Genomic DNA, 27,965 nt, shown 5'->3' on the forward strand with positions numbered 1-27,965 from the left:
TTTTCAACCAGCCCAAAGAACCGAGACTCTTGATTTTTTTCAAGCGACTTCCCAAAATAGAAGCCAAAAGTCGCATATTATAAGAGGACTCTCCCTCTGTCCCTCGGCCCCCCCTCCGTGCGCGGATGGGGTTGTGCAGAGAAGGAGAGAGAGGAGAGATACAAACACTGGCACAGCTTTACAGAAGAAACAGGAAATACATCTTTAACGCAACAACAAACTATGTAGATAAAAACGGTATTGTCTCATCCTACATCTCGTTAGAAAATATATGGAAATACTGTAAAAAGTCAGTATACCGCCAAGCTCTACCGAGGGACTCTTTTCATTATTTTTCATATCAGAGGTTTATGACATTGCCAGGCCAATATATTACATATCTAATAAAACACCAATATCAGGTTAGACCGATATATCGGAAATACGATATATCGGTCGAACCATAATTCCGTTTAAAATCTGACATGATTCTGACTGCAAACATGAACCTGAAGTCACATGGGGGTATGCGACAGAGTGAAAACGGTGACCACAGTGAAAAAAGGCTGTGGTTGTCTTGAAGAGCAACTATCAGGTTTATTTATTTTCATGAATTTAGGAAAAAAGGGCAAAAATACAGAAAAACGTAGGTGTTTCAATTCCCCGGTACAAAATCTTTTTGCCACAGCGCAGGTGGTTGTCAGTCAGCAGGTCAGTCAGATAGTTTCACAGCTATTTAGGATGGTGAAGTCTTGTGTTACGCATCTATTATTTAGAAGTAAAAAGTATTTACACAAGAAAAATCAGTTTTTACGAAATAGTTCCATCCCACTCGGAGAGGAGAGGATCCGCAGCAACAGGATAGTAATGTTTACATTTTAGTTTCATACAAATAGGATATTGGGGAATAACTCTAAACCTAAAATAAAAACACACTCTGAGCATCTCTCGGCATCTTCTACTTGCCAGGTTGCCTGTCGATTTTTAGGTGGGTGTGGCAAATTGCGTTAGAAAAATGAGTACAGCTGTAATTCTAAGTTAAAAAGAATAAAATAATTCTTAAATCGAATTGCTACATAATTTCCCCACATATTAATTAACTGGGCATGCCAACCTGCACGTTGCTCTTTAAGAGTCTCTCTCTCTCTCACACACCCACACACACACACACACACACACACACACGCACGTCTAACAGCAATGATTTCCATGACATCCAGGGCCACATCAGTGGTAGACAGAAGAGAATCCAAGGCACATTTCCACCACTAGATCTGCAGCAGATGTACTCCGAGACTGAAGGAAGCCAGCAACGAATCATTGTCTTTTAAAAGGCAGGGAATTACTGTCCCTATTACCCAGGAATGCTCTGTGTTTAGAGCTACCTGCAAACAGCAGCCAGAGAAGAACACGGTAAACCCAAGCAGTCCAGCAAACCATGTACGTGCTAGTGGCTTGTGCATTTCATTGTCATCCTGCCCTCATTTGATTGGTTAAATATGACTGTGGTCATTCCATGGATGTGTATATGCTGCACATTGAGTCTACTGTACCTTCTTAGGCTAGTTGCTGGAGGCATACAACCAAACCACAGAGAACAACTGACCTTCTGGGTCAGAAAAAATAATAGCGGGATTCGCTATGATGGTATTATGCAGAAGCGTCTTTCTATCTTTCGATGCGAATACCATAGAATGCACATCAAATGAAGCCAAGTGTGACATGTCTTTCATCCTTCCAACAGTCAGACGGCCGCCTTCCTCACAGGAAGCCGTGATGTAAGCAGTGTTAGAAGCAGGCCGTGACGAGGCGATAAATTACAACCTAGTTAGGCGAGGCGTCCTCCGCGGGCCGCCGCGGCGAGCACATGTTAGCCAGTGTCTCCAGAGCAGAGGCGGTCTCATGCCGGCGATGTTTATAACAATGAAGCTTCCCTGACGTGTAAACTGCCGGGGGAGACAAATCACTCCTGCAATTAAGATGTTGAAATCAAAGTGCAAACACTGACTTTTAGTATACACCCAGCCACTGTAAACAGAGGGCCTCTTTCTGCACCACAGTTCCCACTTTCATCCCCTCGCTATCTTATACCACTGTCACACCGCTGGTACGAGATTCAGCTGAGAACGGCTACTTTTAAAGAATCCCCTTCTCTAGCACTTGTGGCTAACTTACTATTGGCCAACTTTGCTGAATCCTCCGGCAAAGAGCAGCAAGAAATAAAAATGCATTTACTTATTTTTATCTATATTTTTCATCTTTCTCATGTACATTTTGCAGAACTATCACAGTATAAGGGCAATAATAAACCATCTTTAGACTGTGTTCCCATGCTACTCAAAGTCTGGAATTTGCTCAAAATCTGTTAGTTCACATCAAACACAGCAGCAGCAGCAGCATGCAAAAAAGGAACGCAAAACCCTGAGTGACTGAATCTTGAATTCTGCTGAATCGCCATGTTCCACTGCATCATTTCCTCCTCTCGCGCTGAGGGCTGCTCAGCGTTCTAATTCCCAGCCCTAATTGCTCTAATTGGTAGATGCAAATTAACGGCAATTGGACCTGACGCGGCTCATAAATCCACAGCTCAGAAGTCGCCATTTTTTGGCAATTCACAGTGGACCACCATCGGCACGGGGTGCTTAACTCACTGAGCAATTGCAAGTTTCATGAATCATAATGCGTATGAATTCCCCCACAGCACTCACTTTTCAAGCACGCACACACACACACACACACACAAACACACAGCCCCACTGGGATGAATTAAATTCATTGGGAATCAAATCAAATCAAAGCACAAATACCAAAGAACACATTTGAAGAGATACAAACAACCCCACACATCAGTTCTATGTAAAATGTTCACTTTTTTGCAGGATAGATTGGCTTCTTTGGTCGCCAATCTTTTTCTCAAAGACAGTGGTGGAAACCCCAGTTTCAAAGACAAAATGAAGTCATTCATGTAGATTCTGTTCCCTCAAGTTCAAATGTACAGTCATTGGGGTCTCCCTCGAAATGAGAAAGCCAGGACACCCATGATCCATAGCCCGTGTTTGTGTACGGAGCTGATTTTGCTTGACTTACTAGAACTAAGCCTGAGATGTGAATGACATTTCTACTCAGTATACATGTTCTACTAGAAGAGCAGAAACAGAGGCTCCCAACTTATACACACACACACACACACACACACACACACACACACACACACATGCATGTTGACTCACACTCCTGCCCGCCTGAACGTGTATGCAGACATGTATTGCATGTGATTGTTGGGGAAATGGAGTGAATATCAGGTCCGGGGTTCGCAGGTTCAGGTTGCAGGTTTCTTTCGAGTGAGGAGATCCAGAAGCCCGCAGGGCCTAGTATTGCCCCAGCACTTCCTGCCCCCCGCCACTCCTCTAGAGGGGTGGGGGGCTAGGAGAAACAGTGGAAGGGGGTGACAGGGATGACGGCGGGGGGGGGGGGGGGGTGGGGGGGTGTAGCACAATGCTACACCTCAACCCCACAGAAGTACCTCTGAAGCCATCCTACTGCTGCCACAGTCCTCCCTACCCAGCAGCCCCCTCATACCCACTCCGGATCCCACTGTGTTTTTGTTTTTTTATTACCTTGGACCACAGTTAACCTCCGAAAATCCCCCTCTTTAACTCATGACAGAGCGTTCTTATGTATTTACCCATTCCTTCTCTGGAATAGGCTTCTATATAATATATATATACCGTATAGTGCTGCTTTTTCTTACCAAAAAAGAATACCCAGCATTTTATCTGTAGTGAATAAATGCACTTATAAATAAATGAATGCATTAAATAATAATAGATACAGACAAAGGACAGGCTGAAAGGAGAAAGGAGAACTTCCAGCAATCAATTGCCCAGTTTTGAGTATACAGTATGAGCAAAGGTTTTGTTTTTTTTTCCCCAATTTCTTTGGAATTCAGAGGGTGCTTTTTCTCACGCTGAGGCACACGTACCACTTCTGTACCACTTCACTTCTCTATTCTATCTATGATTTTCCAGCAGCAGCACTCAAATAAAATCGAAAGAATAAAAAATAACTCAAGTTTCAACTGCGTCAGAAGGACAGAAATGTGACCGAACGAAACGGAATGTTCTTTACCGCCGAGCTTTTTTTTTAATTTTCATTAACTTTGTTAACAGAAAATGTTTAAAAATAAAAGCTTGTTGTGGTCTTTTCCCCCAATTAAAATACGATTTGGCTCAGGAACAAGGGGGAAGCCAACTACTCAACTACATGTTTTCTCTCGCTCTCCCTCACATAGGCCATTTATGACATATTATTTTCCCATTTCTTCATAATTCCTATGTGTGTGTGTGTGTGTGTGTGTGTGTGTGTGTGTGTGTGTGTTACACCTGCTCAACACATTGTGTTCTTCAGCTGACCAATCAACAATGTCAAACTGGCCTACCTTTTTTTTTTTTTTTTCACCCCTCAGCATGTACAACAAAAAAGTCTGGCTCCAATTATTATCGCACCCCTGAGGTGAGGTTGGGGGGGTGGTTTCTGAATTTCCTATCCCCTCCTCATATGTCCGAACTGAAGCTTAATAATAATAGTAATACACCTTTTTTATATGAAATTGCGGCGTTCTCTACCGGCCACGTGAGCAAAAGGCAAATGTTTATCGCATTTATCCATGTCACTGGAGACCAACCCCTGCAGCTCTATGGTCGCGCGCTGTGCTGATTACTACCAAGAGCGTCTCCCAAACTTAAACCCGCGTTTGGGAGGACAGTTCGGGCGCATGAGGTAACCGCGGTTTGGTTCTAATGTGAAAAATGCGAGCGATGAAGGGAGTTAGTGTTACAAAAAGGGGGCCTAATGAATCCAGACTGACACATCCCACCCGAACCGTACGACGGCGAGGTCCTCGATTTGACTCCGTATCATATTCTGTTGACGAATGTGGTTCCAAATGTTGATTAAGGATCTGTTTCAGTTGTTTGTATGTCAACAAATCCAGCTAAATCCAGTTATACACCTCTGATCTCGCGTTGCCGTTGTTTTTGTACTTGGTGCTCATTGTCAAAACATCACGCTCCGGTAGAGGCCTTCCCAGCACCGCCAAGGGGGGGGGGAAACGTTATATGAAAATTGCCATTGACGTTGCCGAAACAAATAAAACTACTCATGCTGTCACTACATCTGTAGCCATTTTAAGCCCTTATTTATGCCGTTTAAGCTCTCATTTAAATTCACCAGCACAAATAAACATATCATAATGAAGCGAAGGCCCTGATGTCATAAGCAGATGTCAAATTTTGATTATCCCTTCTCTATTCTTCCTCCCCCCTCACCCCGTGAATTCGTCAGGATCTTGTCTCTCAAGGCAAAATAGATGACATCATTGTTTCTCGCCGCCGAAGAGGCCAGAGTTTGCTCTCGCGCCGCCATAGCACTTCAACTGTAGAGACACGCCCGCCTGCCCCCCCCCCCCGACATATCTCTCCATCTGCCTCCACCACGCTGCGGCCCCCGCACGCTGCAGAAGGGCCCGTTGTTCCTCCTAGGAGGAGCATAGTCTCCAGACTACCAGGCAGTCCAGCCCGTTTTAAACAAAATTTACTGGTAACAATAAACTGGCAAACGGTAAATCAGGCCCCTCTCATAACGGCAAACAATTTCAACCTTGATACCCCCGAGGACGGCAACTGTCAAAGCTCTGACTGTCGGAGTGTATCTCAGGGGTTTTAATTTAGCCTCATGCATCAATGCATCAGTCAAGATGTAAAAAAAAAAGAAAAAGAAAAAAGGCTTTTGCTACCAAATCCGCCGACGAACAGGCTCCGAGGCAGTAAAAATGGACCAGTAGTGTTCGGGCTCGAGGCCAGAACCTCTTTACTGGTTCGCTATTACAGACTTCCTGGTCTAATGCTCAGGACCGCAGCGCACTTTACAGTATCTGACAACAATCGCGGTCTGACCCGACGTCTTCAAGCAAAATAATAAGCACATATCAGGTTTTATACATCTCTTAGTTATAATTGACATGTTTTAAAGGCATCGTAAACTGCTTGTTGGATGATACTTTGTAATCACTGCCTCAACAGCCTTCTATCACACACACACACACACACACACGCACACACATTTTTGCGTATCAGTGCCCATGTTAAGATAGGTAGATCTTAGCTAAGGTCAAAGATAAGATAGATGATAACGGGGTAACAGCACATTCTGAACGGCGCAGGGGGAGGTACGAGATAAGCGTGACGATATGTTGCGATGGTGATGTACAAAGAATAAAATACATAAAACAAAGGTATTTCGTGTCTGTTATTATAGATAAGTATTTATCCAGGTAATAACCTGGAGCTGCAACTTCAGTGCAATCACTGGACCAACCGTGCCATGTGAGACCACCACGTCCAAATCCTCCATCAGCTTCCTCGCAAGAACCACCAAACAGCCTCCATGAAATAATAAATAGAAAAAACAACTTTCATACCAATCCACGTTTTTTTATTTAAGCAATGAAGTGCAATAGTCCAGAGAAAACTGCTTCTACTGGGCACCCAGTAGAATCCACGCAGTAGATATATTGAGCTTCATTGACAAATATCTTATCTTCTGGTAACACCGGACAAGGTGAATTTATTAACCAGTGGGAAAAATTCCTCACTGTGGCATTCCTAACCATTATATCTATGTTTCCAACCGAGCTGTGCTACTGTAACTGAAGTTTAAAAAACACTTAAAAATACATAAAAATATATATAAAAACACTGACGCTTAAGGCTGGGGAGGGCTCATCTTTGCAATACACTGGATCCCTGTACTGAGTAACCATCTAACTGAATGTTTTATTTTTTGCTTTCCACCCCCCAGGCGCGCGTTGAACATGGGCATCCTGCGCGACCCGGGCTCCGAGGTGGAGGACCGGCAGTACCAGCTGGACCTCCAGTCCATCAACCTCGGCACGGCGCAGTGGGAGCAGCTCAGGCCGGAAAAGGAGGGAGTGAAAGGCGGGGCATCAGCCGAGAGTGAGAGGAGCTCCCAGAATCCAGCGCTGGAGTGGAACATGGCCAGCAGGTTAGCGCTGCCAGCATTCAGGTCGCAACTGCCAGCGTCCACAAGGGGCATCTATGTTAGTGTATTTCCGATCACAAGAAGATATGACCCGACTTTCCCCTGCAATATACGCAGTAGCAATAACGCAATATCGTGGCATACCGCTTTCAAACGAAATCTCTGTATGCAGAAGAAAATTCCTTGACCAATTTTCTCTTATTTTTTTTTTTGGCTCACTGACACTGAATAGATTAACCGTTGTTTTGCGACAGTGTTTTCACACTCGGCCGTATTGATGCAATTCAGGCGGTTCCATAAATTTACGGAATGCTGTTATTATGAATATACATTATAGAATATTTCGTTAAGTTTCATACAGGCCTTCTAGGCACCTGCTGGGTGCCCTTTCCATATCTACACCGCATTCCAAATTATTATGCAAAATGCATTTAAGTGTCATAAACATTAAATTTAAGTTTTTAAATTTTTCAATTAAACTCATGGATGGTATTGTGTCTCAGGGCTCTTTGGATCACTGAGATCAATCTCAGACACTTGTGATAATTAGTTTGCCAGGTGAGCCCAGTTAAAGGAAAACTACTTAAGAAGGACGTTCCACATTATTAAGCAGGCCACAGGTTTCAAGCAATATGGGAAAGAAAAAGGATCTCTCTGCTGCCGAAAAGCGTCAAATAGTGCAATGCCTTGGACAAGGTATGAAAACATTAGATATTTCATGAAAACTTAAGCGTGATCATCGTACTGTGAGAGAGACATCGTACTGAAGAGATTTGTGGCTGATTCAGAGCACAGACGGGTTCGTGCAGATAAAAGCATAATGAGGAAGGTTTTTGCCAGACAAATTCATGGGATTAAAAGAGCAGCTGCTAAAATGCCATTACAAAGCAGCAAACAGGTATTTGAAGCTGCTGGTGCCTCTGGAGTCCCACGAACCTCAAGGTGTAGGATCATCCAGAGGCTTGCAGTTGTGCATAAACCTACTATTGGGCCACCCCTAACCAATGCTCACAAGCAGAAACGGTTGCAGTGGGGCCAGAAATACATGAAGACTCATTTTCAAACAGTCTTGTTTACTGATGAGTGCCGTGCAACCCTGGATGGTCCAGATGGATGCAGAAGTGGATGGTTGGTGGATGGCCACCATGTCCCAACAAGGCTGCACGTCAGCAAGGAGGTGGTGGAGTCATGTTTTGGACCGGAATCATGGGGAGAGCGCTGGTAGGCCCCTTTAGGGCCCCTGAAGGTGTGAAAATGACCTCGGCAAAGTATATAGAGTTTCTGACGGATCACTTTCTTCCATGGTACAAAAAGAAGAACCGTGCCTTCCGTAGCAAAATCATCTTCATGCACGACAATGCACCATCTCATGCTGCAAAGAATACCTCTGTGTCATTGGCTGCTACGGGCATAAAAGGAGAGAAACTCATGGTGTGGCCCCCATCCTCCCCTGACCTCAACCCTATTGAGAACCTTTGGAGCATCCTCGAGCAAAACATCTATGAGGGTGGGAGGCAGTGTGCATCAAAACAGCAGCTCTGGGAGGCTATTCTGACATCCTGCAAAGAAATTCAAGCAGAAACTCTCCAAAAACTCACAAGTTCAATGGATGCAAGAATTGTGAAGGTGATATCAAAGAAGGGTCCCACGTTAACATGTAACTTGGCCTGTTAAGATGTTTTTGATTGAACTAGCTTTTGATTTCAGTAAATAAATCCTAATGCTGCAAATTCAACAAATGACCATTTTCACTTCTTTACAACCTATAAACCGTTTTGGAACTCTGTTGTGCGTAATAATTTGTAACAGTGCATTTTGAATTTTTTATTTTTGAAAAAAATACTGTTATCATTGGGAGGATTGTTCAATAACATTCAGATTATTCCCTAACAGTTGATGACTTGAAAATTATACTGACTGTCATTTGCATCGACTAATTAGGAAATTCAGAGGAAAATATCATTTGCATAATAATTTGTAACGCGGTGTACAGTGAACGTTTTCAAATTTCGTCTCATTTCATCTTGATGTGGAAGCGGCATGTAGTTATTCACTTAGCTCCCTCTCATGAAGCCATTCCATACGCAGTCATAATTACAAACCTTGTCTTTTTTTTTTCATTTTTTTTTTTTCAAGGAGCCGGGAGCTAAAACAAGCACTAGTGTACGTTTTTCTAGTTTTTTTTTTTCTTCACTCATGTTTTGAGAGCGATCAGACCCAAAAATCACAGAATCACAGGCAATGAGGCCAGATTTGTTCCCTGTCTACTTAAAATAATCCCCATGGAAGAATTGAGCTTTGTGCTAAGTCAACACCGTCTAGATCGAGACGGGGGGAGCGGGGTTCGGCGCTGTATACACTCGCTTCACAAACACACACACACACATACTGTACATAAATACACAGGGACTTATTTAAGTATATGAATTTTGAATAATGCATTCACCGAACACAGACCCACTTTATGACAATAGAAAACATATTTCCTTTATTATACATGTTATCGAACATTTACACGCATACCGTGTACCTCCCCTCACTCCAAAAACAACTCAGGCCCGACAGGCGGACGTCTTCACTGAAAGAAACACAGCACGCCGGACCGTGGTAGTGCGCCAGGAAACGGGGAAGAAGACCGCCCGCTGTTTCTAGCTGCTCCTTGTTTCTAGCTGCTCCTCCTCAGGAGCCCAGGGATGCCGCTTGAAGACCCTCTTATTATTCCAACCGCTCAAGCCTCATTTACCGGAGAACCCGTTCCGCCTCTTTTTCCCATCTTTCCCTCGTTTCTCCCTTTTTTCTTCGCCTTGACATTTTCTCCCGCATTATTCATTCATTTCTTGGACTGTCTTGGACCGCCACTAATCTGTCAGGTTGGTATTCTCCTGACTATATTGTCCTCCATCTATACCTTGTTTCTCTCTCTCTCTCTCTCTCTCTCTCTCTCTAGCTCTATTTTTGACTATGAATCCCCCCCCCCACAATGCCGCCTGTGATTAACCTGCATGTGTGAGCGACTATGAGGCTACTGGGCCTCCAGGGCACTTGCCTTATTCATCGTTTACTCCCTGTTTTATGTCCGACTGTTTTATGTTCTCCGATTTTCACTCTTGCCCCATAACGCTGTCTTTCTCTCTCTCTCTCTCTCTCTCTCGCTTCCTTTTAATTCTAAGGCTGTCGGAGGCCTGGTGCTAACACGCTAAAGCCCTATGGTCTGAGCTGCTTGTGAGCCGAGCCTTTGGCCTCATACTTAACTGGCCTTTGAAGGTGTCAAATGCCATCCTCTTAAAAGACTGTTGTGGGTGCTAGATGTCTCTGTGCTGCTGTCTGATGATCTAACATAAAGTAAACATTAATATTAAACATCCACTACCTGGTTCAATTGGTCTCCCCTCAAGATAAGTATTTTTTGTTTTACCGCATACTTCGGGGAATATGCTTTATGTCACCATCCCGCACCACTAAAAGTTACATATTGACTCAATCTGTGCGTGTGTCCGAGCTCAATAGAGGTATCGTTGAGGTTCTGAGTGGGCAATATGGGGATGGACTTTCACTGCCTGGTATCACACGACATTCAACGAGCTTCCGTACAAACAGACCGTTAAAGGTCTGCTGCTTCTAGAGTGTCGCTGTGTAACTGCAAGCTTTATGTAACACTTCACTTCCACAGCCAGGCCACAATTAAACGCACGATTTTGGAATGTTCCCACAACACGCAAGGTGGTGGCAGTCAAATTCACACTTTTTTTTTTTTTCTCGTTACGATTTGTTCTCGGTCGTGGCCGATCACGGCAGGCTCGTCTTCCAAAATTCACACCTTTCTCCTCCTTCTCCTGACCCACTCGCCCTCCACGCCCCCAACTCTCTGCTGCGGCACTGGGGGGGGGGGGGGGGGGGGTTGAGTTCCAGTAGTCACGGATCCAGCTGCGGTTCACAGCGGGCTTCCTGAGGTTTTTGCGAGGAAGTTCCGGCTCCCCGAGGCCCCTGATGGGAAAAGACCCGGTGTCAGGGGGGTGTGAACTGTTCCCCTTCTCTTTCCCTCCCTCCCCGTCAGCCCAGGGAAAGCCTCTTCCTCTTTCTCCTTCTGTCGCTATTGTCTCTCTGCATGTGTCACTACATTTTGGCCAATGTTCAAAGCGACAAAATCCTGCCGTCATTCTTATACCGTGCCCATTCAAAATGCGACCATGTAGTCCGTGCATGCCCGTGCACCCGATTTTAAATCCCCACCCAAAATCCCTCCATTGAGACTTGCATTCATGGCTCTTCCCCGGCTCTGCGGGCCCAGTTGCATGGGCCCCCCATATCACTGGTAAACTGAGCCGTACGCCTCCCCAGCCCGCTGGTGAACGATAGCATCTGTCCCCCTGCAACGGGACACTCGCTGTTTCATTCCCTGTCTGACGTGAAGATTAGCCAACGCCAATTGGCCTCTCATAGTTCAATTCACCTCTGCATTAAGCCTCCCTCAAACGCTCCTCGGAACAGAAATGTGTGGCGGGGAGGGAATCCCTTAAGGGCGCTGGTAATGCACATTTGTATAGCAGGAGCGAATATGATATTGGCTCTGTGTTAAATTCCGTACTCCGGGCCACCTAGAAACAGGGTCTTTTCTAATCCTGGCCAACTGTAAATATTGGAAGCCTCGTCGCTTGATTGTTTTAATAGCAGCAGATGTGGCAATTAACACCACCTTATAAAGCCTGCTTGTATATTTGTTTTACTGCTAACAAATGTTCCCACAAATATGACTTGATTGTGGGAATGAACATTAGCGAAATGGAGGGAGTCGATGCGGGTGGGGGGGTGGTGTCCGTTTTCAGCTTGCGCATGCAATTAAGGGGTGTTCCTAATAGAGACTTGTCAAATAACATCTCGCTCCATCTCCACACGGCCACAGCCGAGCTTCCAGCTTTAAAATTGTGTCGGAGCGGAACTTTCTTTTTCTCAAATGCCCGGCAAAAACGGAAATACTTCAGCCTGATCTGGCCAGCAAGTGAAATCTATGAAAATAGATGTTGAAGTCTTGTTATTTGAAATCCACCCTACTGCTTTGAATTTGAAAGGGCTGGTCGGAGAGAGTTTTGAAATGTGTCTCTGCTTGTCAGCCAGTGCCAAAGCAATGTCTCAGTTGTGAAGGTTCTGCGGTCTCGGCTGCGTTTGTGTTGACTTGTCGTTCATAGGCAGACGGGACAGGCGCGCATGGGGTTTTACAACTGGTAACCATAACAAGTTATTAGTAAATAGAAGTGGTGGAATTTTAGTGAATAACTGCTCCCTCATGGGTGTTTGTTACAGTTGGAGCGAGGTCCTGGAAATATTGTGACACCGGGACTAGGCTGTGTAATCCTAAAAATAGAATTGTGTCATTACGAAGTTAAGGTTCTAAAAAAAACGACATTTTTTCAATTAAAATGTGACATAAACCATATAATGATGGGCCGACGGTCTTTCATCTTCTGTGGTCTCTCCTCAGCATCAAGAGACACCAGGAGCGCAGAGCCATCCTCACCCCAATCCTGACTGACTTCTCAGTGCGGGTCACAGCTGCCCCAGCCATCATCTTCAGCCGGCCAGTCTCCCCCGACAGTGGACAGGCAGAGGTGAGTGTATGTCTCTCTGTCCGTCTGTCTTTCCGACTTTCCAAAGGAAAAATGGAAAAAAAAAAAAAATGTTCAAAATCTTGTTGAGCTATGGTTTCAGCAAACCGGGTGCTTTCTTCGGGCCAACAACACTTACACTATCTGGATATATCCGGTTTGTTTTCTCAAGAACCGTCGACCACTCGCGCCCTTTTGACCACAAACTGCGACGATCAGTCGGCTCCGGCGACCTTTTTGGTTTCCAAAAAAGGCCGAAATTGGCTTTCCCGAGATGTCCAACACAATCACTTATATTGCCTTCGTTCGGAGCGTCCAGTCACTTTTTCCTCATTAGCGAGGCCTTCAGCGGAGCCCGCCGTGTAATGGAGGCTTTTGACCTGCAGAGTTCAAACCACCCCCCGCTTGCTTTTACAGCTGATATTTTCTGGCTCAGCTCTCTGAGACTTCCTGCCTCTTTGATGCCTCATCCGTCCAAGTTAATGCGCCCCATGACAATGCTTAACAGCTAATCCATAGTTCTGTGAATGACGCGCGCGCACGCACACACACACACACACACACACACACACACACACACACACACACACACACACACACACACACACACACACACACACACACACACACACACACACACACACACACACACACACACACACACACACACACACACACACACAGCCCCTCAACAGTGATTTGTAAACTCCCAGAGATGTGCAAATTTGGAGCCAGTTACAACAACACTGGCAGATTGGTAGCAGTGGGACTGCATAGATTAGAGATTGAAAATACTCTGACTTTAGTAATTCTAACCTGGTACTAACTATAAATATAATTACATGTGCAGATTATGGCTATTCACATGTGTGAACATCAACTCAAGGATAATGGTACATTTATACAAGGTGTATTTGTATTCCTGTGTGAGCATTAGAGTGTCAGCTTAACATTAACCCTTCATTCCCCTCTTCTCCCTCCCCCCTAGGAGGCGGTGGTGTGTGGCCACTCCCTGGAGGTGAACGTGACCAGCAGCCTGGACCTGTATCTCAGTGTGGCCCAGGTCCAGCTCCTCCAGCAGCTGCTCCGAGACAACGGGGTGGGCTCCGGTGTCCCCGAGAAGAAAGTCGAGGTACTGGGTCATACTTGCTCGGATGTGTACAGGGGGTATGTATGTTGGGGGGGGGGATCTGACAGACTATGAAAAAAATCGGTGTTGTCACATCACATCCCAGCTTCCCTTGTTGATGAAGTTAAAGTTTTCTCGGGTGCCCTTTGCAGCACACAACCATTCACAAAACACGTCCAGGGTACATGTTCAAGGAACCAAAATGCAGTGTGAATGTTTTTTTTGTTTTTTTTCCCTGATTACAAGTTCCTGCTATCCCCTCACTCCCTCCCTCAGATGACTCGGGGGGGGGGGGGGGGTACATATTTAAATATTTACTCAGCGCGAGCGAGCCCCAGTCACTCTAGTACAGCCTTAGTTTACTATGCAGACCTCAGCTGCTGCTTTGCAAGCCCCCTCACTATTGTTTACAGGACAGGGAGCTCCCAGGCGCCATTTGCCCCGTCTGACCCGCCTTAATAAAGCCTTCTAATGGAACACAATATAAAAATATTTACCAGCTGTTGTGAGCAGGGTGGTGGGGGGCTGGAGACAGCGAGTATGAACGGCGGTAGAGAAAGGGAAGAAGTATGGGGGGGTTAAATTTGATAACAGACTCACTTTTTAGCCGCCATGTTGCTCCCTGGGTCTCACTTCCTGATGGGATCCCTGACGTGTGCGCCGACATGGAGAGGCTGTGTCAGGTTTTGCGTTTTGCGTCATTGAATTCTCAAAGTACGGGACTCTTCGATTAGATGGATATAAGTACTTCTTTGTTTAAATACAACAAGCGAACATGCTCATACTCACACACGGATGATGAAGTCAAATCCAATGGTACCATAGATACTTGAGGTGTCGGGACTTTGACACGAGGCCCTCAAAATACACCCACCAGACTGACAGTCCCCAAACAATGACTTCAGCTCAGGCTTTATATCGGGAATGACTGAAAAATGTGCTGCAATATACTTGTGAACGTGTGTATATGTTGGCCAGTTTCGCAATTTGTCGGGCTGCGATCGTGCTGGGTGAGGTGTCGGTAGATCTTTGGGAGGTGCCCGCCATGCATCTGGTTCGGATTTGGGGGGTGATCTCGGAGCCATCACCCCCAGCTCGTGATGATTCACGCCTTGATTGTGTTCAGGGCCGGCCGAACGGGCTCGCAGGCCAAGGGTTCACCTGGGTTCAGGGCGTGATGGGGGGGGTGGGGTGGGGGCAACATCAGCTCTGTGACATCCCCTGCCTTCCATCAGGTCAGAACCAAAAACCTGTAATATTCAAATTCCGCTCACAGGACAAGGTGCTGTGACCTAATGAAAGACCCGCTAGTCATTAAGAAGGACAGCTGCATTGCCTTTGGAAATATGCATTGCGGTTGAAATAAGTTATTTTTATTTTATTTTACTGGGTTTGTTCCATTAACACTGAGGTCGGTCTGTGTGTGTGTGTGTGTGTGTGTGTGTGTGTGTGTGTGTGTGTGTGTGTGTGTGTGTGTGTGTGTGTGTGTGTGTGTGAGAGAGAGAGAGTGCGTGTCTGTACGTCTTCACCTCTGTCCAGCTGCAGATGGCCGAGGTCCTTCTGACTACAACACATTCTGGCTGTGTCTTTTTGAACGTTTCTCTTTTTTTTTCCTAGTTAGTTGACCCTCCGTCCATCTCGGTGCCGTCAGTGTTCTGGGAGAGACACCCCCTGACCCCTCCCCCGTCCAGCCCTCAGACGCTGCTGTGCCCCTGCTCCATTCTGCATGCTGCAGAGCCCTCTAGTGGCCCCACCAAGCACTGCATGCTGCCGTCCTCGAAAACACCCTCTCCCTTCACTTGTGGACTTGCATGCTTGCCAACTGCCTGTCCACCTCCTCCCCATCCCCTTAGTTTAATAGCAGTCGCGTGAGCGCTTACAATGTCATGGAGAAAGGGTTTGAAGCAGGTAAATGGCCTTTTTTTCACCGTCAGAGGAGATTAATTCAACAGAACAATACCCCCCCCATACCCACCAAACAGATTACATTCAATAATTAAATATATAATTTTTTGTTGGCATTAAAGTCTTAAACCTGGCTTCCACATGGCCGTGATTTGGTTTCTGGACTCGGCTTGTTTGGATCTTGTCCGTACCCCCTCCACTCCCCTCTTCAACGATTCTATTTAGGGTCTTGGGGAGTTTTGTTTGTGCCTCCTCTTTATACAACCTGTTCAAAGGGTTCGGTTGAAAGTGCACCCCCCCACCCCCACCCCCACCACCATGGGGCATCTGGTTGAAGAGGAGAGGGCTGGATCAATTTTTTGTCGTCGTGCGTGAATAAAATCATCTCTGCTCAGTCGACGCTGTCCACGACACAAACATAAATTAAACATTGCACCTTGTGCCGCCTATTTTTTCCAAATAAGTGTCTCTCTCTCTCTCTCTCTCTCTCTCTCTCTTTTTCTCGTTCTCATTTCCTCTCATTTTCCGAGGCATTCCGAGGCAAACACGCTGTTTGCCTCGAACAGATTCTCCACATTATCCCAGGCACCGATTTCAAACGGTTTCCCATCATCCCCCACAGCTGTGTTTTATTGTCCACGTTAATGAATTTGTTTTGTTGGGGATTTTGGGTTCCCTGGCAGTGAAGTGTGTGTGGGTGTGGGTGTGTGGGTGGGTAGGTGGGTGGGTGGGTGTGTGATTGAGAGAGCCCGGCGTACGTTGGAACGACTTAATCCACTTCTGGTCACTGTTCCATGTGTTGGGATGTGAGCGCTGCAGCCCAATAACCCCCTTCCCTCTGCCACACACACGCATAGTCTCGCCTCACCAAGGCACACAGTATGGATAGATACCATCGTAGAGTGTGGTTTGCATTCCATGTTTACCTTTAAGTCGCTTCTAGGTCACTGTAGCTCGGTCGTCCACTGTCGCAGCACTGGGCCAATAAACGGCGAATGCGTAATTACATCTTTCATACAGCTTTGTAATTCAGCAAATCGGCGTGTCATTATGATGTTTATCACAGCATTAGTTCCGCTCTGTTACAGATGATTTTTTTTTCTCTTTCTTTTCCATTCTCCATCAGTGATGATGATGATGTTGTGGGCTGGGGCATCTCACTGCACTGTCATTGGTACGACTAAGCAACAACGCAAATGCACTTATGTGTATGTGTATATATATATATATATATACACACACACACACATACAAGTGCATACTGTTTATATATACAGTGTGTGTGTGTGTGTGTGTGTGTGTGTGTGTGTGTGTATACACCGATGCATAAATAGGCACACTCCATTTTCTTTTGCAGATACACACATGGTCCCCACATTGTGTACATGGTAACTTTCCCTCGTTTGAAGTGGCAGCAGCCTTTCAGTTGAGAGCCAACACTGTTCTACTGCCTTATGGCAGAACAGCTGAACTGGAAGGAGGGTGTGTGTGTGTCTGTGTGTGTGTGTGTGTGTGTGTGAGAATGTGCGTGCACGCACACGCACATTCTCACACATTCCCCCGCAAGCAAGTTGTCCCCGCCCATCGGCCTCACCCACCCTCTGTTTGTTTACCATTGCAACACCCAGGGTGATCCTCCTCCGCGGCGTGCTGTCCAGTGAGGCTGGAGAACAAAGGAGTTTCAAAGATGACATAGCTTTTCGTCCGTCTGGCCGGCTATCTCCCTCTCTCCCCCTCTCTTTCTCTCTCTCCCTCTCTCTCTCTCGCTGGCTCTGTGTGTGCCCACAGTGTAAGAGGGAAAATACCCTCTGGTGCAGGGGAAGTCCCGCTCTGTTTCATCCTCCACCTCATCCTGGGATGATTACATGCATGGGAAATGGGGCTTTGGACTTCCTCAGACACACTCAAACACACACACACACACACACACACACACACACACACACACACACACACACAACAAATTGGTAGAGCCAAGGTTCAAGCAAACTGCCATGACAGAAAATTCTCTGTTACTGTTTTTTGTAGGGACAGACCCCCCCCCCCCCACACACACACACGCACACACCCCCAGACCCCATACCTCTTATGCCCCCCCACCCCCATTACCTTATCTCCTCCCGTTCCCCTCCTCTCTCTCTCGTCACATCCAGCTGGTACGGTTTAGCTGTCACCTCTGCACATCTTCCAATCCTCCTTCTTCCTACCACCCTTCTTTCTCTCTCTCTGTATCTCTTTCATCTGGCTCTTCCCAAAAATCAGCACAGCCCCACCCCCATTCCCCCGAGTTGAAAAAGTCTGGGTCCTTCCAGAGCGCAGGCCGGCCTGCTGGCTGTCAGTCCAGTCCCAACACTAGAGACAGATAGAAGTTGTCAGTCCGTAGATTACGGTTTTATTACAGCAGCACCTCCTCACACTACGCTGCGGTTCGGGGGAGGGGTGGAGGGGGGGCAACCACGCTCTTACTCTCACGCAAGTTCGTCCTTACAAAAAAAGCGTCTCAAGACGGTGTCAGCGGAGCAGCGAAGGTATCCAGCCAAGATAGGCCACTCGGAGGGAAAGTATTTAGGGGAAGACAGACAAGCACGCTCACTGGTAGCTGCTTTGGTGTGTCAGTGGGTTTGTGCAGCAGTTTTGGGGTATTAGTGGTGAGGAGGTCTCATAGCGGTGCTTTTTTTTTTTCCTTCTTTTTTTCTGCCTCGCAACATTTAAGTATGTGAGACTGTGAGCCTGTGCTGTTGATTTAGTATTTAAGATTTTTTTCTGTATGGTTTAAATAAACAATACGTATTATGTATATATATTAATATATATTTTTTTTTTTCTGAGATGGATTTACCAGCCTGTATCTCTTGATACAAACAAGTTTTCTGCACATCACACATCACTTCGAATGCTTCAGGATTTTGCACTGTGGGAACATGGAAGCTTGTTTACCTAATCTGCTCTCTTCTACAGCGTATTTTTTATTGCCTTTTTTTCATCTAGGAGTATTAGTTGGATGTCGAGAAATACCCAGAGTGCTGCTTATCTAAACTGCGGTGTTGTTGACAAGCTTGGCGCCGGACGGATACGCTTCGGTGTACAGTATATTTTAAAATAGACCCTTTCCAAGATGGCTCCCTCTCTGTGATGAGTGTTTCATATTGTCTCATAGCTGTTGAGCCGTGAGAGCGGGGAGTCTGGCATCGCTCTACCTCTGGGGCGTCGGCCAGGACAGTGAGGTGTCACAGGAGCTGCAGTGGACGCCACTTGGCTGACAGACTGACAAGAGGCAACCTGGGATATGTAACAAGAGGGAGGAGGGCGAAATGCCCGGAATTGAAGATGAGATGAGTGCAGGACAGCGCGCGAGAGAGATAACAGAGAAATTGTGATTGAGAGGATTGCAAAATGAGAGATAGAAGAGAGAGGACCAAAGGAGGAGTTTGATTCTGTGGTAAAGAGAGCCTCAGGCAATGGCTTCATCCTAAAGCCGCTTACACCTCATCAAATGGTTAATTTCCCACCGAGAGTGCGAGGACACCTAGCCTGACAACAACTTTACTTTCATGACAAATTTTGAACCCAGTCGAAGCACATCCAATCAGAATGCACCTCCGACAAACAGCGAGATTCATATTGGATCATCATCGATTATCACCACATTCAACAAGTTTCAGCAAAAATAAATGGATGCACCCCCCCGCCCCCCAAAAGGGAGTCTCTGGACACAACCCACATGCATATTTACCTCCTTTCTGGGAGGCTGGATCCCTTTCACCCCAGAATGGGAATGGCAGGAGTAAAGGATGGAGCCTCTCCCCATCCTTCACTCCTGCCTTTCCCATTCTCCCTACTGCTGCCCAGAGCAATAACAAATACCTGTCAATACTAGACAAATAGTCGCTGAGCATCTGTCCATCCTACCTTTTTAGTCTGCTCTGTATCTGCAGTAAGCAGTGCTGTCTCAACCTCAATCTCCAACGTGTACGTTTTTGTAGCCAGTGTCCATCTCGCTCGACTTCTTTTGTTATGAAACATAATCTTTTTTTTTTACTTTGGCGGAGATCTCCGACCCCTCCTATGTGAATCAACTGCTAATTGACAGCCAGTCAAAACAGCTCACCTACCCTGTTCACCTCTTCCTTGCCCCCTCCCCATCCCCCATCCCCCAAAGCCTCAACCTTCTCCTCCATAGCATGACCGCGGCACATTCTTCAATTGGCCCCCTCGGAAACTCAATCTATTTGAGATCAGTAGCAGCTGAATCGCTGCCCCCTCAATCGGTTTTGGCAAAATTGGCGTGAAAAGCCGAGATAAAATCACGAGAGGTTGAAATTCTATTAGACGACGAAACAAGCGTCTCCTTTGAGGAGAGGCAGCAGGCCCCTGCCGTGAACCCCCAGGATCAGGTGTCGGCTCAGGTGAGGAGGAGTAGGAACCGACCCCCCTCCCTTTCTCTCTCTCTCACTCTTTTCTCTCTCCCCCTCTCCCTCTCTCTTTTGAGCTCACTCTCTTGCACAGCCTGCAGGGGAAATGGGGTCACCATCACAGGGGACCAGTAAAAGCAGGGCACCAAAGGGCAAGCACACACACACACCCACACATACACCATAGTAGTTGTAGACTTTGTTTGGTGAATAGCTAGGGATTTTTCTCTAGAAACTTGGAAAAGGGCGGGCATTCTGCTTTACACCTGTGTAAGCAAGATTCCAACTAGAATAACAAGTGATTAGGTTCGCCCTCTGCGACTCGAAAGGTGTGACTGTTATGTGTGCATGGACCGGTTACTCCTGGAATGTTATCACAAAACCAAATATTCACCTCTAAACACAGCTGACATGTTTCTCCACCTCGGCCTTTTCAGACGAGAAAGACTCTCCTTACACAAGGTATTGATTATCCACAATGCAACAATGTAATGTAATGTTCAATCAGGTGTACAATTTCTGTCAAACAAATGACTAAATATAGCCTTGTAGCCTCTTCAAGGCTTACCTCATTGTTCCAAGTCAAGTCTCTTTGAAGACCACCACCTATGAACCTCAACGTAGTCTATGTAACCACAGTGTATGTGTCAATGTGTCTGAGTGTACAGTGTAGTAAATTAAAGTGGTATTCTGTTTTAAAATCCCATATTTAATGTTTGTTTTAGCAAGTACTTTAAGAAACTAAGAAAATTCAATATTTCATTATTCATGTGCTCCTCTGTATGATGGTTCCATTGTTGATGTCGGGGTCCACCTTTCCCGGCATCAATGCAAAGATAGGCAAAAGAAGTCATACTTCAAGAAAGTTATGGTGAACTCTCGAAAATGTGACCGCCTTTCAGAGCGAAAACAAGGGTAAAAATCGTATGTTAGAAAAAAAAACACAGCTTTATGAAATGAAATTCTGAGTATGGTAATCCATCCAGCACAGAAATGGTATGGATTTCCGTTTTTGGGGAGTCAGAGATTTGTCGCACACAAGGAGAACTGGAAGGAAAAAAAAAAGAATGTGAATGACCCTGATCTCGTTTTTTCAGTATAAACCGTTGCAGATGTTCCCTCCGCTTTCAAGCATGGTGCTGAATCTTGGGTATTTCATTGGTAACACTTGAACCCTGTTTGTCCAGATTTCCTTCAAGGTATCTTGAAAAGCTGAAGGTCTTTGTATTCGCAGCCATGATGTTTTTCTTGTACCTTGGCTGCTGAGAACTCTGGCCTTGCCTTTGGCGTCCACCTTATCAGGGGGCCCCCACTCCGCAAACCCAAATGAGGGGACAAGGGGGCCTTGCATCATTCCCCTCTGGGAGACAGGGGGTCCGATGTGCATCAACATACTCAACATCGGCCTGTGTATCACTCAACCCTGGGAGTGCGTCCAGATAGAAATTAAAGAGTATTTCAATCCTCCTCCTCTTCTAATTTCAGCTCTGTAAATACGCAGCCTGCCAGGTTTCCTCATGTCTCCTCTTCACCCCCGTCAACCTGCTTCCCGTAGTTATGTGCTCCCCAAATATGTGAGTCGCTCATATCCGGGGTCACTCACTCCCTTATTGGCCTGGTCCCCATTTCCCCTCCGCATCACCCCTTGTTTTCACCATTGTTGCTATTTAGCTGCAACCCAGTAACTACAGCGGAGATCACAGCCACGGGCGCAAGGCAGAACTAAACAGCCTGTGATATAATGGAAGGCATTTCTTCATCTCTTTGTCTGTCTAGCCAACTACCCCCACTCCAACCCAACCCATGTCTGCTTCGGTGAACCACCGAAACCCTGCTTGAGACAATGCCATTTTGAATGCCCTTTTTGTTGTTTGTTTGTCCAGAACACACTGTCGAAGCTAATGAACTTAAGTTGAAAGCTGAACTCGAGTGCTGGGCTGAAAGCAAACTAATACCCCACTGTATGATGTTGTGCACTCTGTTGTTCGTGTGTATGTATATGTAGTATATACCTTCTTTAAACCAAATAGCAGTTAATTACAGCTTTTCCTCTAGCTTCCTCTTGCATACTCCATCTGATCCCAGACTCATTTTCTTTTAATTTTTTTTTCTATTTTTTCAGTAACTGCTGATATTTTTGTGCTGTCCCCATTATTTTTTATTCCAATGACTGATTTCTTGTTTATCAGTAGAAATTGGAAGTGTTTTGCATTAAAAGTCCATTTGGCAGCGTCAAATCCCAGGCCAAGAGATTATCTTGGCTGAGCGGAGGCAGTCTGTGTATCATTTCTGAATATTTGCACCATGACACTCGCTCCCAGTGCACCCCTCAGTTTGTTTTCACTAACGCCATCGCACAGCGTAAATCTGGGGATCGTCTTTGAGCATTTTCAAATGACTTCCTGCCTCTTCCTCTTTCCATCGGTCTATCTCACTGTACATGGACTCGTTGGCAGGTAATCACACACATCCTCATGTTCACCCTACTTAAAGGATAGGTTCTATTTTTCAACCCAGGCCTTTGAAAAAAACATGAAATATCCTCTCTGAAAATGGGAGACTCGCTTTATAGTCACACTTCATCTTAACGTCATTTATTTTACATTGTAATTCAAACCTTTTTTCATTGGCCACCCTCAATCCAAAGTGTAATGTTGGCTGCAGGTCGCTAGTAGGAAATGACACAACTTGCTGTTTCCTGTCTCTTATGTTACAATCTACTGATTTGGGGGACGTACCAAAGATTCAACAAAACCCAAAAAACGTGATAAAATGCACTGTTTATGTTTTTTCTGTATGACATATAAAGACTGATGCTGGATCTGGGTTGTTGTTTCCCAAGATTCAGGGCAGGCTCTGCTCATGGCCGGTCCAGACAGAGAGGCCTCCAATCAGAAGCACAAAGGGGTGCAGACTTTGTCATGTCCCCGATTGACGATTGAATCGTCAATCGGGGACATGACAGCCAGACATGATACATGACTGTCATGTCCCCGATTGACGATTCAATCGTCAATCGGGGACATGACAGCCAGACATGACAGACGATTTTTTTTAAAAATGTGTTCTCCAGTAAAAGTCCTATCGATTACTCATTGGATGGATTATTACAACATTTGCCGTCTCCACAACATAAGGTGAGCATAGTTAAAGTTTACTTCTTCAATTTTGCAAATAAGTCGGACTTTGATATATATGTTCTTATTTTGCCTCTCCTGTGAATTTGAGAGCCCTGGCAAGCGCCTTCCCATGCTGCGCCATGTCACAAAGAGGCTTTACCATGTGTTTTTCTTTTTTAATAAAAACTATTTATTAATTGAGAGCAAATTACAGCAAAGGTGCTATAATGAGATATGTATTGTTATCAAGTTATTAAATGGCCTATCACACAACCCTAGGCCGCTGCTTGTTAGAGTGGTGGATACATCACAGTGCTCATGTGTTGTTCTGCGTACTTGCGGCAAAATACTCATGTGCAAGTCAGGACACAACTGCTTCTTTGACTTCAATAAATTGCAGAAAAAAGGAAACGGCCGCCACGTCTCTAAGAGCCAGCTCCTTTTGTCAAGCAGTATTCTGCGGCTTCCCACATGGAGCACATTAGTTCACTTGGTTCCATATTTTTCTTTTTTTCCTTCTTCTTCTTCATCTTTTTTCTTTCTTTTTTTCATGCTTTTGCAGCTTCGTTTCCGGGCCGCAGCCTCTTCTTCCAAGCTGTGAAGAGCAGCTGAAAACATGATGAACATTTCGGCTCGCATGTTTCCTGTCGGACCGTCCCTTCTTTCTAATCCTCCTCCGCCCTGTTCACTTCTCTGTTTGGATCTCTACAGTTAGGTACCGCGCGGCCCTGCGTAGTCCCAACCAACTCTTCTATTTAAAGTTACCGTATGCTCCTCCACCCGCCTTGTCCTTTTGAACTGGGGGAAAAAAACATTTAGAGGAAAAAGTACTCAAATCAGACAAATTAATCTGGGAAGAACATCTTACTTGATTTCTTAAAACAAGATGAGAAAAAAACCTTGACATGTACTCCTAGTCTAAAATAAACAGTCCCGGATACCTTGTATTCTTAAAATTAGGATAGATATCTTATAGATGAGACCATCAAAAATGGGCTGTTTTCCTTCAAAATTCCACATTAGACTTGTGTCACATTTGCATTTTTTATGTAAGATAGAAGAGGATGTATTTTCTCAAAGCTAGCTGAACGACCTCACACAAACCACGCTAGACCGCTCAATCGAGCTCTAAAGGAAACACAATATAAGATACTACAGTATTTCCCATCCAGATTTTCACCCCTCTCGAAGAATCCCGACTGAAACTGAAGGAATGCCATCACGTTGGAGTGGTTTACGTCTTCCAGATCTTGCCCTGGCTCTTCTAGACGTGTCCATAATGTAGCCTCAGCAGACCTGAACGAGCCTTATTTTACCTCCTCATGTCCGGAAGATACAAAGGGGGATGGAGGCGGCAAGTGCATAAAGCTTCATCAAGCGATGTCTTTGCGGGTAAAAGTGAATCAGTAGATTCCCTGTAATGTGAAGGACTTGATAAATACTGCCCGTCACCCTCAGAATCCTCTCTCCAATCGACCACATACATGTGCTTTCCAACTGTAAACTCTGCATTTGTGATTTCCTTGAATTTTGCTTCAGGCAGTTTTAAACTGCGCACTCACAAACGCAAACACACACACACACGCGTCTTAGAGCCGGGTTAGAGCTTGTTAAAATGTCCCTGGATCGGCATTGTGAGCCCTCTGGTCTGCGCACCGCTGTTATTTCAAGTGCAGTTGACAGTCACTCTGAAGTGCTCGGAATCCATTTTTGTGAGACACGGGGTCGCGACCTTCCAGTGCCTCTTTGTTGTGGTTCAGCTTAAGTGCAGAGCAGGTTGCCCTTTGTTACCGAAACAAAGTTGAGTGTATTAAATGAGGGGTGGGGTGGAGTAGGGCGGTGGGGGGCTTTGATGGCTTTCCTCTTTGAGGCTGCCGTTGTGGCGTACAAAGAAGCAGTGACTTCATTTTATAAATGTCTTCCGCCCCCTTCTCTTCGTTTTCGACCCTCCCTCCCAGAGAAGAAAAAAAAAGGAAAATTAATCGTGGGTCCTTTATGGCAGTTTGGCTGAGTATTATTGTTATTATTTTGGATTAAAATGACGTATCGCCGCATTGAAGTTTTCTTCCGTCAGCAGAATGGCAAGCACAGTGGCCTGCGATATCAGCTTTATGGCCCCGCCGAACAATGGAGTAGCACAGCGGGTGCTTATCCTGTAAAACTCTGATCAAGTCAAGATACACACACAAGATCAAGTCTCCCATTGCCGACATCTTGCGAGTAAGTAGCTCCAACTGAATAGTGCTGTCAGGAAAGATTTAGTAATATTACTTCCATGCCTTTTAAAAGGCAATTCTGCTGTAGACACGGGCAACCATGAATATTTTGTGATAAACTTGAAAGCAACCCCCCCCCCCCCCCCCCAAACATGAAACGCTAATGACCGTCTCAGATTCCCGAATTTACCTCATGTGAGCGTAGGTTTGCTTGACCGCAATGCTGTAAATCGTTTCCCGATCCTACACTCCTATCTGACTCCCGTGTTTTCTTTTGCTTCATAGATGTGTCGCTTGTCAGTGGCTTTCATTTTGACAAGCGCCAGTGAGCGGTGAACAGCCATGACATTGAAGCCATGAAGCTCAGCACGTCTGGTCTTTGTGGCCCTACCTAGAAGGAAGACAGAAACACACCCTCCTGCTTCCTGTTCCTGTTTCCCCTCATTCCACAATGTCACCGAGATGATCTCTCCCACTCGTCGATGCACCCGACCCCTCTCCCCCCTGTCCTTCTCCCAGTTCTCTTCCCAATTAGTGCTGTTGTCACTTTTCGATTATGTCATCGACAGTGACCTTTAAGTCAACCGCTGCTTGTCTTGCTTTGATGATATCACTACTCCACCCAGCCTTTCACCCCACCGTAGGGTGTTTCTGTTAAAATCGCTGCGTGTTTGCAGTCCGTCCATCTTGTGCTCGCGCGCGTGCGTGCGTGTGTGTGTGCGAGTCACATCGGAATGTTCTACTCTGTTCTTAAAACATTAGCCCATTTTATTTCTTTGTCTCCTGTGGCTCATGGTGTTCATTCTGTTTGCCGTCATCAAGACATAATGTTGAACACAAGGTTTAATGAGGCTTCAATAGGATCTTTAAAAATATGTCCATTATAAATAACAGAGGGTCTGATATCCAGAGCAAATGTTTAGCTGTTGAATAGGCTTCCCGCTGATATTAAAAGACACATTCTGAGTTTTTTTCAGGGCCCTTTCTGTAACTTTTCCATCTTATATCTGCATTTAAATGCAGTACTGTCTCCTTCTATCCAGCTCTCTTCCACTCTAAAATATCCAGATTTTTCATGTTTCCTGATCCCAAATTGCAACCTAGTTGAGATTCAGCTGGAAACAATCAGCTTACATATGTGGTCTTCAGATGTAAAAAATAAAAAAGTTACATAGTCATATTGGACAAGCCGGCCAACACGGCAAACGACTGGCATTTTGATGATATGACATTTGCTTCCGCACATTACCCTAATTCTAGCCAAGCTGCTCTGACTTACACTGACAGAAATAGGGGTCAGGAATTGTACAGATGCGCGCAGACGCGATTGGAGACTCGTGGTTTCACACTTTGGAGATTATCCGCCATTTTATTTTCCACAGAGTGTTCTGCCTAGCGACTTCTGAGAGGATGACCTCATGATTGGCCAATAAAGGTTGAGGTAAATTGTGTGTGTGTCTGTGCGTGTGTGTGGACTCGCACGTTCATGACCGTGATCAAGTATGTCCAGAGAGTGATTGCACCGGGATCTGGAAACAGCCATTATATAATAAGCATAATAGAGGAAAAGTAATGGCTGGAAACGGGGGATTTCAGCTGGGACGAGGGCCTGTAGCCTCATGCGCATTCGTGCATTTGGAATTTATTGCCCTCCGTCAACTAATAAATTGGTTGACAATGGTGAGAGTATAGATCACGGAGCCCCAGGTTCACTCACGTATGTGATGTGGATACCCGCTCACTCGTCCACGAACCACGACGCGGATGCAGTCAAGGGGTAACAGCCCAGACGTGTCCGCACGCAGACCGATTTTAGAGAAGGGTTGCGCTCAAACACTGGGGAAATTATATGTATTTTGGTGTGTGTGTGTGTGTGTGTGTGTGTGTGTGTGTTTGTGTGTGTGTGAGTGAGAGCGCGTGTGAGTGCGTGTGTGTTTGCTGGTAGCCCCATTCCGTTGCTTTTGAACACATTGTGTATTCTGGTAGGGTTCTTTTTTATTTTTTAACTCATTGTCCCTTTTCCTCTATGCCCCCCCCTATTGTGTTCCCCATTATCCCCCGATTCCACTTGTAAGCACATCTAAATTTAGAACCAAGAATGTGCTTAGGGGGGCACTCTAGTAGTGGTGTTTAAAGAGAAGACTGGGTATTTGCTGTAATTGTAAATGCATGTGTACAGCCTCAGCTTGGGAAGAGAGAGAGGGGGAGAGAGACATACAAAGGATCTGGCGGTTCTCCTGGCTGGCTCTCCCTTTTCCCAGCAGCTGGGCCGCTTACTTGTCCCCTTCCGACAAGGAGCCCCGCTCGGAGTGGTTTGCCTTCGCCAGATAGCTTATAATATATATATATATATATATATATATATATATATATATATATATATATATATATATACACACACACACACACACACCCTCTTTTTTTCAACACACCTCCTTTCTTCAGTACAAGCTTCACCTCCTTAACAGAACGCACATGGAGAGAAAGAGAGAGGTCCTCTTTACTCTCCCCTCCCCTCCTCTTCCCACCGCTTGGAAAATCTTACA

General features: G+C 45.6%; 1 protein-coding gene across 1 annotated transcript in view; it reads left to right on the plus strand.

Moving 5' to 3' along the window:
• The window catches only part of vps13b (vacuolar protein sorting 13 homolog B), a 410,620-nt gene that overhangs the window by 267,432 nt on the left and 115,223 nt on the right, over window positions 1-27,965 (plus strand). Inside the window, exons 32-34 of the mRNA XM_080006210.1 lie at window positions 6,838-7,041; window positions 12,515-12,641; window positions 13,627-13,770. Coding sequence (XP_079862336.1) covers window positions 6,838-7,041; window positions 12,515-12,641; window positions 13,627-13,770 — 475 coding nt within the window. The remainder of the gene's footprint in view (window positions 1-6,837; window positions 7,042-12,514; window positions 12,642-13,626; window positions 13,771-27,965) is intronic.

This window comes from Zeus faber (genome assembly GCF_960531495.2).
Source record: "Zeus faber genome assembly, chromosome: 8".
NCBI classification, from domain to species: domain Eukaryota; kingdom Metazoa; phylum Chordata; class Actinopteri; order Zeiformes; family Zeidae; genus Zeus; species Zeus faber.